The sequence below is a fragment of the Symphalangus syndactylus genome, chromosome 19 (genome assembly GCF_028878055.3).
Source record: "Symphalangus syndactylus isolate Jambi chromosome 19, NHGRI_mSymSyn1-v2.1_pri, whole genome shotgun sequence".
Taxonomy (NCBI): Eukaryota; Metazoa; Chordata; class Mammalia; order Primates; family Hylobatidae; genus Symphalangus; species Symphalangus syndactylus.
The window spans coordinates 61143666-61156198 of NC_072434.2; the positions used below are offsets into that span (position 1 = coordinate 61143666).

Consider the following 12533-nt stretch of genomic DNA (forward strand, 5'->3'; position numbering starts at 1 on the left):
AGTGAATGTGAGTATTCTTTAACCATTATTTCTTCCTGCCGGGTGTAAATCAGACTGGGTGTCAGGAGCTCCAGCAGTCATCTTGAACTATGAGGTAGAAGCCTTGTCCATAAGGATGACACAGCAAAAAGATGAAGTGTGTGGGTCTCACCTATGAACATCCTGCCTCTGCGTTGACTTACTATGGACACCTGTTTCCAGTGAGAGAAAAACTTCATCACTATTATTTTAGGTTCTCAGTATCTCAAGAGAAATAATGAATTAAAAATGATAAACCCATCTCTATTAGGTTTTCCCTATAAAACTTTCGTTGTCTACATAATCTTATACTTCAGAGAGAGTGCTTGGGCTATATTTTAGTGTTATAAAAATCATATTACAAAGACAGGACCTAGCACTAGCACGGAACATGGTAGATCACTTTTTTAAATAAATGAATATTTTCTTTTCTTTATAATTATCAGCACTGCAGCAGTATTGGCTTCCATTATTTTTCATTTCAAATATGTAGTGGTTGGGTTCTATTCTGAGGTCTAAGTTTTGGAATTAGTCTTTATTAGTTATTTATTAGTCTCACCCTACCAACATGTTTTTTTTCTATTGGGAAATGTGTATTAAGTTCCAAATATACATTTAAGTTGTGATAGCTCTGTACATTCTTCTATAAAATTAAGGAACTATTGATAAAAGACTGAGGAGACTTTAGTAAGGACTAGTAGTTCCATACTCAGTCCAACTCAGCACAAAAACAATATTAACACTAGGTTAACTATGGGGTCAGTAGCAGAAAGCTAAATTTGCTGATTGAAAGATTGCTTCATTCATTCTTTTAAGATAAGTATATTAATCACCTACCTTGAGCAAGGTAGTGAACGAGGCTTAAAATAAATATAAAACATGAAACTTGTCCTCCAGGAGCTTATCGTCTATTGAAGAAATAGCATGGGTGCATAGAAAGTACCATAGGCAGTTTTAGCAACTGTGGAGTAAGAACTTTCAGTTGAATAGAAATAAATTTCACCGCATTCAATTACAGTCATTTCTCTTCAGACTTCTCAGGTAAGTATGATTACATATATATACATAGAGAATACATATATAGAGAGAGAGTATATTTATATAATATATGAACGTACATACATACACATATACATACACATACAGAGTAGCATTTTAATTTAATTTAATCTTATTGATGATAGTCGGCATAGCTGACTTTAAGTTCCAAAATCAGGCATAAGGCAAAAATAACATGATTTAAAGTTCCCTTGACAACTCTTTATATGGCCCATAAAGTATAGTACATTTGGTTTTGTGTATGCCTCTAACTCTTCAGAAATCAATGATTCTTCAGGGCTCGTAAGTCTTCATTCATTTTGTAGACACCCAAACAATGAGTATCGCTTCTTTGTCCATGATTGGGAAACCCTAAAATTATTCAAACATTCTTTCCAGCTAACAGATGTTGACATTTTCAGTACTGGATAGCATCCTTTGCCTATGACATTATTTTTATAGGTTTTGTTTTGTTTAATTTTTGCTTTTTTACTTTTTCCTCCATCCCTTACCCATTTCCAAAATCTGTAGTTGAATGTTTGTAACTTAAACGCATGTGGGTAAGGCTCTACCAAGACATTACAGTGATAATTCCTACATTGAATTATACTGCTCTCACTTTTATATGAACCTAAGGGGCACCTTGTAATTGAGAATTAGGTTATGTTTATTTTATTGTTTTTTCTTTGTTGTTGTTGTTGTTGTTTTCCTTTTCCCATATAAATAGCGAGCTCCTTGCCTTTCTATATTAGGCACGACAGAGTGGGAGGGGGCTGGTTGGAAACACAGAATCTAACACCATATTCCCAGACCTAGTGAATCAGAATCCGTGTTATCAAGATCCCCAATTCTTACTTCCTTTCTCTTGGGAACTTTCAGAAGTTCAGGAGTCCTACTGGGGTTCAGGGGTCCTACTGACACTGCCTCTCTTTCTTCACTTGCCTTGGCATTTTTCTGGCAGCAAAGCTAACACAGTTAGAACCAGAAGCAGGAATAAAGCAGGGATAGTTGCAAGCCTGGCAGGTGAATGTATTCCAGTCTAACCTGACCACTCCTCTGCACTAGTGTCTTTCAATATGTGATTCATAAACCTTCCCAAAAACCAGTTGGAGCATTAGGTAAAATGCAAATTGCTAAATACTAGCCCAGATATACAGAATCATGTGTGAGTGACCCCCAAATCTGCATTTTATAAGTAATCTGAGAATCACCTTATGACCAGTAGAATTGAGAGTCACTAATTATTACAGTAGCCATGGAAAAGAGGCAAAAATTAGAGACAGATTTTCAGTATGAAACCCACTTCATTCAGGTAAAAAAATTAAGTCCATTGTATGTAAAGACTGAAACAATTTTAGTGGCAAAAGCTATATTACTATTTGTATTATAAATTAAAATGTCTTTTTCTTTACATAAATGTAGATATATGTGGGTCATCTGGAAGATTATTCTTATTATTATTGATTCATTTGCCAAACTATAGCAAATAGTAAATAATATTACTATTTTTATCATTTTACCTGAAGAATCAATATAACCCCTAGACTTTAGCTCAATGTAATGCAACAATAAAATTGAGAAAATATTTTCTGTACACCAATTATATCTGTAACACTTGATGCCAGGTGCTGTAGTAATTATGCTGATAATTAAGTTTACATGTTTAAACACCTTACGGAGAAAATAATTCGTATATGTGCGAAGTCTTGAATCCATTCATTCTTGAAATAATTTCAAATCAAATTGTGAAGTCAGTTTCTTAGTCCTCACTTTGAGGGGAAACACCAGTCCTGTCTCTCTGGGCTGCAGCTTTGCATGTTAACAGGGCTGCAGGGAAAATCAGCAAAAGCTACCCAGAGTTAATTGGAGCCCTTTCAACAAATCTAAAGATACACAGGGGTGATAACTGAAGGGTTTTCTACCCTGAGGCTCTGGCTGAGGAAATGAACCTTAAAGAACTCCTTGCTCTGAACCTTGGCCTTGGGAGGGCACAGAATCTAGATCCTGTGGCCCAAAGGGGCCCATTTGCTCCTGAGTGGGCCTGTTAACCCTTGGACTCTCCACTGCAACTGGGATTTATCTCATTTAATTCTCTGATAGACAAATTCATGAATGGTAAATATTCTGCTTCACTATTCTGTTTTCTTCAGTTATCTTAGTTGATATTCATTTTTAAGAATTTTCTTTGCTTTTACCTTCTGCTTTTTGTAAGTCTGAGCATAAAATACCACTTCTCAATAATTATTACACTTAATTTTTGTCATCTTATGATATTCCTTTGCTGGTATTTTCTATTTACTTTTAATAGCTTATTATTTTTTATATACATTTAATTTTTTCTTTCCTAACATTTTTGAGTTTCAGTGGGGAAATGGAAGTTATAAAAATATCTGGATAAAATTTAAATGTGATCACTGGTGACAAACTCCTCCTTTAAATAGAGTTTCCCTGTGCTGGCTGTACAGCAGTATTACCTGAGATAATTTAAAAATACAAATGCCCAGGCCACATTCCAGGCCAATTTAATCAGACATTTTGCACATGGGGCACACAGGCATCAGTATATTTTTTAAAGCTCCCCAGGTGACTCAGTATACAGCTATAGTTTTGAACTACCATCTTGTAAGAATCCCAGTGAAACGACCAAAGTTTTATAAATACCTAAAATGAGACCAGACAAAGACAATGGACTGTTAGAAGGAAAGTCCTAGGCAAACTCAAACTTAAACTGGAAGCAAAATGCCAGCAAGCTCTCAGCACTCCTACTCTACCAAACACTGGGAAGAAAGGAGCTGAAACTGTAGGGTGGCTGCGAGGCTAATGCAAACTTACCCTACTAACCCTATCATCATCTTAGCAAAGGCTTTTATTAACAGCAACTGGATGCCCAGTAAGATGATTTGAAAACAGTTTAATTTTCCCATGCAAACACCCAGTCAGAAGGTTATATTAGAGATGAGCCAACTGAACTATGGAGTTGAGTTTGGGAGTACTCAAACTCCCCCAAATGATGGAAAAATTGTAACTCGAAAGAAGGATAAGAATATGGCCCTCAAATTATGGAAGACTGTCATATTCTGGGGAGGATTTAATTCAAGAAATTTGTAAAATTTAAAAATCATGAGTTGCATGCCATTAATAAGATCTAAAATAACTTGGAATCCACTAAGTAAGAGACAGAAGGTAAGCAGTAAACAACAGAGATGAAGACAAAAATGGAGAATTTCAAGAGGCAGGCAGAAATCAAAGCAAGCCAGATGAGGAAAAAGGCAGATCATACTAAAGACTGAACTAGAAGAATTAAAAATATCTTAGAAGTTTCAAAGAGCAAAATCAACAGGGCAAAAATCAGAAAATGGAAATAAAAACAATTATGTGACAATAACCCCGAAATCAGAAACTGTAATTCAGAGATTATAAAGGTAACTATGAATTCATTGAACACTCACTATGTGACTGTTTCTGAGCAAAATACTTTACATAACTCATTTTAATCTTTATAGCAGTTCCATAATATAAATAAGGTTTTCATCCCCAATTTATGAATGAGGAAACTCCAATGTATGGATATGTTTTCAAATTTGCCTGAGATCACACAGCTGAAAAGTGGCATAGGCGGAATTTGACCTTAGATTGATTTGACTCTACAAGCCGTGTTCTGAACAACTAAACTGAGGAAGACAATCTGGGAAGAAATATACAATATTGAAAATTGCTATTTCTTACCAGAAGTAATGATCATAAACACAATTGCAAATTTTCCAAGCTGAAGAAAGACCCAAATCTGAAGAATAAAAGAGCTTATTATATAACAAAAAATTAATGAAAAGAAAACAGCACATTTTCTGATTAGCATTTTTTAAACTTAATTGGTAAAGAACCCTATGCTAACCCATAAAGTGAAATTGCCTTGTACATTCAGTGTTGGGATTATTTTATTTAAATATGACTCTAACAACCAAAATTAACTTAAATATTAAAATCTCAATAAAAGTCACCTCAGAAATGCTAAACAAGGATTATTTTCAAGATCAATAGCAAAACTGCTCAATAGCAAAACTGTTTATGTAGGCTTCACCGATTTTTCTCTCTTTTGGTACCTTGGTTTCTCAACCAACTGGCAAAGCAGCTGCCTCAAAACAATCTCTACACCCCTAACATCTCCACCAAATCCAGCTTTCTGGCTCTCTGCTTTCTCAACTCCTTCCATCTCACTTCCTAGTATTCCATTTGCTTACTGGGAAATTCTCTGACTTTGATAATTATCCAAGCTGGCTTTGGTGACTCTCAATTCACATTCCCTCCTCATTATCCTGAGTCTTCACAACGAAAAGTCCACCTGGCAATACTGGAGTTCTTCTTAGTCTTTAAGATTACCTTCTACATATGTCCTTGATGACTCACTTTAGCATTGAGAGCAGCAAACTCCTTAAAAGAAAAAACATCAAAGAATTCATAGTACACACTGGCAAGAAATGTAGTGAAAAAAATCACTAAAAAACAAGAAATAATAAAACTGGAAAGCATAAAACATGATGGCAGAAAGAAGACCAATTATACCAATTATAAAAACAAGTATGAATGAGTGACTCCCCTACTTAAATACAGAAAATCTCAAGTGAAAGATAAAACTAAAACTGCAGAGATATATAGAAGTCCTCACTTAATGTCATTGGAATTTTTTGTAAACTATGACTTTTAAGTGAAATGATATACAACAAACTCGATTTTCCCACAGGCTTATTGATGTAGAAAAGAATTAAGATCCTATGGCATATTTCTGATCACAAAACATCACCAAACTTCTATAGACTACTAATATTAAACATTGAAATGAATGTGTGCTATACATCCATTTACAAAAGATTAATCAAAATGAGATAATGATTTACTCAAGTTTTGGTGGATCAGTGAGTGACAGTGGTCACAGTGGTATAAATCAAGGAATAAATGCTTTCCAAGTGAACATTGTAAGGAGCACTGCCTACCAGCATGGAGTTCAAACCCCAGCAATCACAGACTGGAGAGCTTGCTGAGCCCTGTCATACTGAATTGTTTCTTGCTATGCATCTGTATGATTATCGACTTTATGAATTTTTATTTTACAATGATTTCTATTTACTCATTCATTTATTTTCCAATCTGCTTATTCTACTTAAGGGTTGTGGGTGGCAGGAGCCCATCCTGGCAGCTCAGGGCTCAAGGTAGGAATCAGCCCTGGACAGGCCGCCATACCATCACAGGGCAGACTCACACACACCGGCACTCACTCACTCTGGGGTCATGTAGACAGCTCAATTCATGTAAGGGGAAAAGCTTTGGGATGTGGGAGGAAACTGGAGTACCCAGAGAAAACCCACAAAAACATGGGGAAAATGTGCAAATTCCATGCAGACAGTGGCCCTTGCTAAGGATTTATTTTTTTAAATTTTCTCATCGAACTTATAAGAAAACAATGTTGAATGAAAGGACTTTATCCAAGTTGCTGCCATGTGGTCGTGTGCTACATAATGTTTTGGTCAACAACAGACAACATATAGGATGGTGGTCCCATGAGATTACAATGCAGTGTTTTTACTATATCTTTTCTGTGTTTTGATCTGTTTAGATACTCAAATACTTACCATTGAGTTATAGTTCCTTACACTATTCAATATAGTAACATGCTATGCAGGTTTGCAGCCCAGGTACAATAGGTTATACCATCCAGCCTAGGTGTGGAGTAGGCTATGCCATCTAGGTTTATGTAAGTACATTGCAAGATGATGAAATCTCCTAATGACACATTTCTCAGAACATGTCCATCCTTTAGCAATGTATGGCTATACCTAAAGCAATGAGACTTTGAAGGTTAAAACATAAATAATAAGTGTAAAAGTAATAAAAATTCAAAAAATGCAAACAAAAAATATCTCAGAGAAATTGACAAAACTGCATGCGTAGTTAACATAGTTAACTCTTCCCTTAGTTTGTGACAAATTTGATATATAAAAATAAATAACAATTGCTCAGTAGTTTTCTGATTTTCTTCTCCCTATACATCACTACCATGTACGACATGCCTTTTGAGTAACATCCAGTACTACACTACATTGGTTTACAACCTGTGGGATCTCTCCTTCAAGAAGGTATCCTTCAGAATCTTGGGAGAGGCTGATTTAATTTGAAAAGCCTCCCTGCACCCAGTTTCTGATTTGTTCTTATCCGAACCTTAGAATTACTATTTTGAGGAATATGCATTATATGTCATCAATATGGGATATCTAACATAAACAAATAACAATCAACTCTAAATGGGGAATATATATTTTTAAAAAATCACACAGAATATTGAACATTTTAAGGATATTAACTACGTAAAATATTTTTTAAATCTCTACACAAAAATGCAAATCAAAATTTTTTTAAAAATGACAAAACTGGGTTGCATCAGATGAGATAAACGTGTATATTATTCTTCATATGCAGAGAAAAACTTTAATGAGAAAATGTGAATCATTCAATAGAAAAATTAACAATGCAGCTGGGTGCAGTGGCTCATGGCTGTAATCTCAGCACTTTGGGAGGCCAAGGCAGGTGGATCACCTGAGGTCAGGAGTTCAAGACCAGCCTGGACAACATGGTAAAACTCCATTTGTACTAAAAATACAAAAATTACCCTGGCGTGGTGGTGCACACCTGAAATCCCAGCTACTTGGGAGGCTGAGGCAGGAAAATCTCTTGAACTCAGGAGGCAGAGTTTGCAGTAAGCTGAGATTGCACCACTGCACTCCAGCCTGGGTGACAGAGGGAGACCCTGTCTCAAAAAATAAAAAATAAAATAAAATAAAAAATAAAAAACAATGGACCTACTTAGGCACATCATAAAGGAAGTGGAAATGGCCAATAAATATTAAAAAACTAATCTCTGTAGTAATCACATAAATACAAACTAAAACAATATTCTGACATATTTTGCCTTTTAAATTTGCAATTTTTTTCAACTGTAAAACTTGGTGTTGGCTAGATAAAATGAAATGCACAATCTTGCATTCTGCTTGCTGGTGGAAGCGTAATTTGTACAGCTTTTTGGGCAGTGTAAAAATTGCTCTCCTGGCCGGGCACTGTGGCTCACGGCCTGTAATCCCAGCACTTTGGGAGGCCAAGGTGGGCGAATCACAAGATCAGGAGATCGAGACCATCCTGGCTAACATGGTGAAACTCTGTCTCTACTAAAAATACAAAAGAATTAGCCGGGCGTGGTGGCGGGCACCTATAGTCCCAGCTACTGGGGAGGCTGAGGCAAGAGAATGGCGTGAACCTGGGAGGCAGAGCTTGCAGTGAGCGGAGATTGCGCCACTGTGCTCCAGCCTGGGCGACAGAGTGAGACTTCATTAAAAAAAAAAAAAAAAAAAAAAAAATTGCTATCCTTTTCTTGAGAAATTACCATACATTAAGCATAGTGTTACACATTTTACAGATATCCTATAGGTAACATTGATAACAGTGCATGCCACATGTCAAGCACTGTGCTATGTGCTTTACATACATATGAATTCATTTAATCCCCACAGCTGCCCTGGGAGGCAGGTAGTTGCATCTCATTCTTATTTACCTAGAAGGATTTTAAAGCACACAGATGTTTATTGATTTGTCCAAGTTACACAGCTAAAAAGGGTTAGAGCTAGAATATCATATCACTTAATATTTTTAATATTCTTCTGTGGTAAATATTACTTTCCCATTTCATAGGTTAAGATTTTAGGATCCAGAAGGATGTGGAACTTATCCACAGGGAAGGTATATAGCAGAGATTTATATCAATGTCTGACTTCAAAATTCAAGACTATATAATGTCTTAAGAGCCTTTGATGCAGTTATTCCACTTCTAGGGATTTATTATATCATCATTGTCAGGAATTCTTCTAAGGATTTACATACAAATTTCTTTAAATTATATTAATTACAATGGTAATTGTTGGAAACCCAGGAAGTAGGGGGAGACTGAGACAAAGTGTGATTGTGAGAGAGGCAGTGCAGGAACACGGATGAAGCTAGAAGCCATTATTCTCAGCAAACTAACACAGGAACAGAAAACCAAATACCGCATGTTCTCACTCATAAGTGGGAATTGAACAATGAGAACTCATGGACACAGGGAGGGGAACATCACATATCGGGGCCTGTCGAGGGGTGGGGTGTGTGTGTTGGGGAGGGATAGCATTAGGAGAAATACCTAATGTAGATGCCGGGTTGATGGGGGCAGCAAGCCACCATGGCACATGTATACCTATGTAACAAGCCTGCACATTCTGCACATGTATCCCAGAACTTCAAGTATAATTTTAAAAAAAAAGAAAGAAAGATTTTGAGGAGAGGGACATGATGTTGGATGCTCTGTAGAATACACTCATGGCCAGGGAGAGGAAAAAAATAAAAAGGCTATGAAAAAGATGAAGGTAAGTATTGTAGTTGTCCAGGCAAAAGATGGTAGTGGTTTGGGCTGGCCAGTAGATTAGAGGAGAAATGAATGACCTTAATACATATTTTGAAAAATAGAATGACAACTGTGGATATGAGGTGTGAAGGAGGTGAAAAGTCCAGAGTAACTCTCAAATTTTATTGACTGGGTGGCTGGAGTTATCTATGAGAATGCAGGAGAAGCAAGAGTTGAGGTTTGGTAAGGGTAGAAGGTGAGAGACATCCAGTTGGAAATGTCATTGTGTCCAAATGCCTATTGGATGCAGGCATTTGAGTCTAGGTGGGATGTGCAATTAGGAGTCAACAGCAGCATCTGTCTGGTATTTGATGTTACGAGAATCAATAAGGTTTCTGGAGCAAGCCAGAAAATAAATGAAAGAGAAAGAGAAGATGGTCGAGTTCTAAATCCTGAGACTCTTCAACATGTCACACTTTAGAAGTGAGCAAAGGACACTGAGAACAGAGTCCCTGGAGAACCAGGATGTAAGCAGAAAAGTCACAGAAGTGAAGAAATATTCCTAGAAATGATGAGAGAGTTACTGTGGAGAATGCTGAAGAGTGGTGAAGACAGAGTATCAAGTGTTTTTTTGCCTATGTAAACATGGCAGTTTTTGGTGCTCGCCACAAAAGTAATGAGCAGAAGCCAGATAAAGTGAAGACAAAATGAGCTTAGATACTTCATGTTAGACGAAGGCCGAGAGGAGGAGAGAGGGAGCAATAGCTGGGAGTTTGGACAGAATGAAGATTTTTGTGATTGGTTTGGGTTAGTGTGTTGATTTTTAACAATGGGAAATAAAAGAGTTTGAATGACCCTGGGAAGAATCCACACAATCAGTGGTTCTCAAACTCTGGCATACATCAGCTATATCTAGGGGCTTGTTAAAACGAGGACTTCTGAGCCACACTGCAGAGTGTCTGATTTGGTGGGTGTGGGGTGGGCAGGAGAATGTGCATTAATAATAAGTTCCCAAGTGAAGCTAGTAATGCTGGTCCTTGGGTCATACTCCACTGCAGCAGACAGAGGCGTTAAAAATATAAGTGAGAGGAAGATAAGCTATCAGTAACATCTCTGAAGAAACAGGAACAGTCAGGGTCCAGAGGACTTGTGAAGATTTCTATTTTTGATAGGATAAGAGAAGCTTTGTAAAACAGAAAGGAAAAAAAGTATGAAAATAAAAAATAATAATGAAAATAAAATGATAGCATAGCACACACCTCCTCTATATCAAAATGGTTTTATGTGTTTTAGCATGCATTCATTCATCCAACCCCAATAACAACTCCATCAGGCAGAAAAGTGCAATTAATATGTACATTTGGTAGTAAGAAAGTAATAGAAATCCTATACAATAGATTGATTTTTCTATGGTGTCTAATTTGATCTAAAATAGAACTCTGTCAGCTGAGTGGGATGAGAAAGGGAGGTAACATGTGTATAGTTTGGAAAAATATAAAATATTTAATGAGGAGAATGGGGGAAGGAGCTATTCTGAAAATATAGTAGGATTGGTGTCACTACTGAGTGCTCATTTGAAAGTGGGGTTGAGCATTTTTAGCAATAAACTACTTGATATTTTCCAGCCCATGTAGCTGCCATGTGCAACCTGTGTGTGAAAGGGCAAGCTGTGGGCTTAATCAGGTTGGGCTTTTATAAGGAGGGTAAAATAGGAAAGAAGTGAAGGGTGTGAATTTGTTTGTTTTTCTTTTGCTAAAAGTTGGTAGTATATTTGGGCTGTGCATTCCAAAGAGTCTAAAGAAGGAAGTAAAGTCTTGAGGGAATTGACCAACAGGTTTGTTGGGAAAATATTTAAGGCTTTTCTAACATCCATTCTGATGGTTCACGTTATAGGATTTTTTGATAGAGGAAAATGTTTTTTTCTGTCAAATTTGACACATTTACTTTCTTTTTATCGAAGGCTTAAACTCAACTCTCCTTTTAAATATGCTTTAATATTTCACGAAGCTGAAAAATGCTGTTAATACACACACATGAATTTGAGTGTGAGATGTGTTAGTGGTGTGTGAGTATATTTCATTATAATCATTCTTCATGGCACACCACACTGTGAGAAATCGATTCACTAATTTGCCAGTCCAACTAACTGGGGCTCTAAGACTCCTCCACCTTGAGATAATTAGGTTTAATCAGCAATTTTACAATAAATAATAGTGGTATGAACTGGGGCTAGTCCCAAAGAGTAAATTTTTGCTTTGTGAAATAAGTATTTATACAAAGGATTTCCAAAAGATGTCTATAAGGTGTTAAAGGGCCATAGCCACCTATGATGTAATCTTTGGGGGATGGAGAGAATATCTACCTTAGAATAAAATTATCCACGAGAGCCCATGCACATCGTAGAATTATCCTTTTTATCCTAGGTAGATGTAGGCTTCCACTACTTTAGATGATTGTTGTTTTTAATCAGGTAAAATACATGTATATTTAATACATTTTTCTAAAAAACATTTGCAGAAGATTTTTATTTAAAATGCAAACAAAAAGGAAGTTAATAGGATCTACTCTGTTAAAGGATTGCCTTTACCTGTGAGGGTGCTTGTATTGACAAATTCAGCACTGGCAGAGGGCATGTGGGGTGGATGGGTGCTGTCCTCACTATAGGCTTTCAGAATGTACTTCTCAATTACACCTCTGACAACAGGTTCATCCCAGGTCACCTCAATGCTGTATCCATTTAAGCTGCGGACTCTTGAGGGAGTTGGCACACTTTGTGGAGCTGTGAAGGAATAAAAGAGAAAATAGGGAAAATGGCAGTTCTGCGAAGACTATTGCTCCTATTCTTCACTTTTAATGGCTGCAGTAAATCAGACTCAACCATTAGCATAAATACAATTTATTAGAGTTGTAACTTTTCAGCATTGATTTAATATGACTGCACATCTTGAGCCATTCAGTTTAAGCGATATTTCAAAACCATCAAAACTCCATCGACATAACATTCTTTCAAGTCTAGTCCAGGTTTTCCAAAAACATTTAATGTATCAGACATGTTTAAACA

General features: G+C 36.6%; 1 protein-coding gene across 1 annotated transcript in view; it reads right to left on the reverse strand.

Annotated features, from left to right (window-relative positions):
* Nucleotides 1-12533, reverse strand: part of USH2A (usherin) — an 801829-nt gene that overhangs the window by 431832 nt on the left and 357464 nt on the right. The window contains exon 30 of the mRNA XM_055233796.2: nucleotides 12060-12251. Within this exon, the coding sequence (XP_055089771.1) occupies nucleotides 12060-12251 (192 nt within the window). The remainder of the gene's footprint in view (nucleotides 1-12059; nucleotides 12252-12533) is intronic.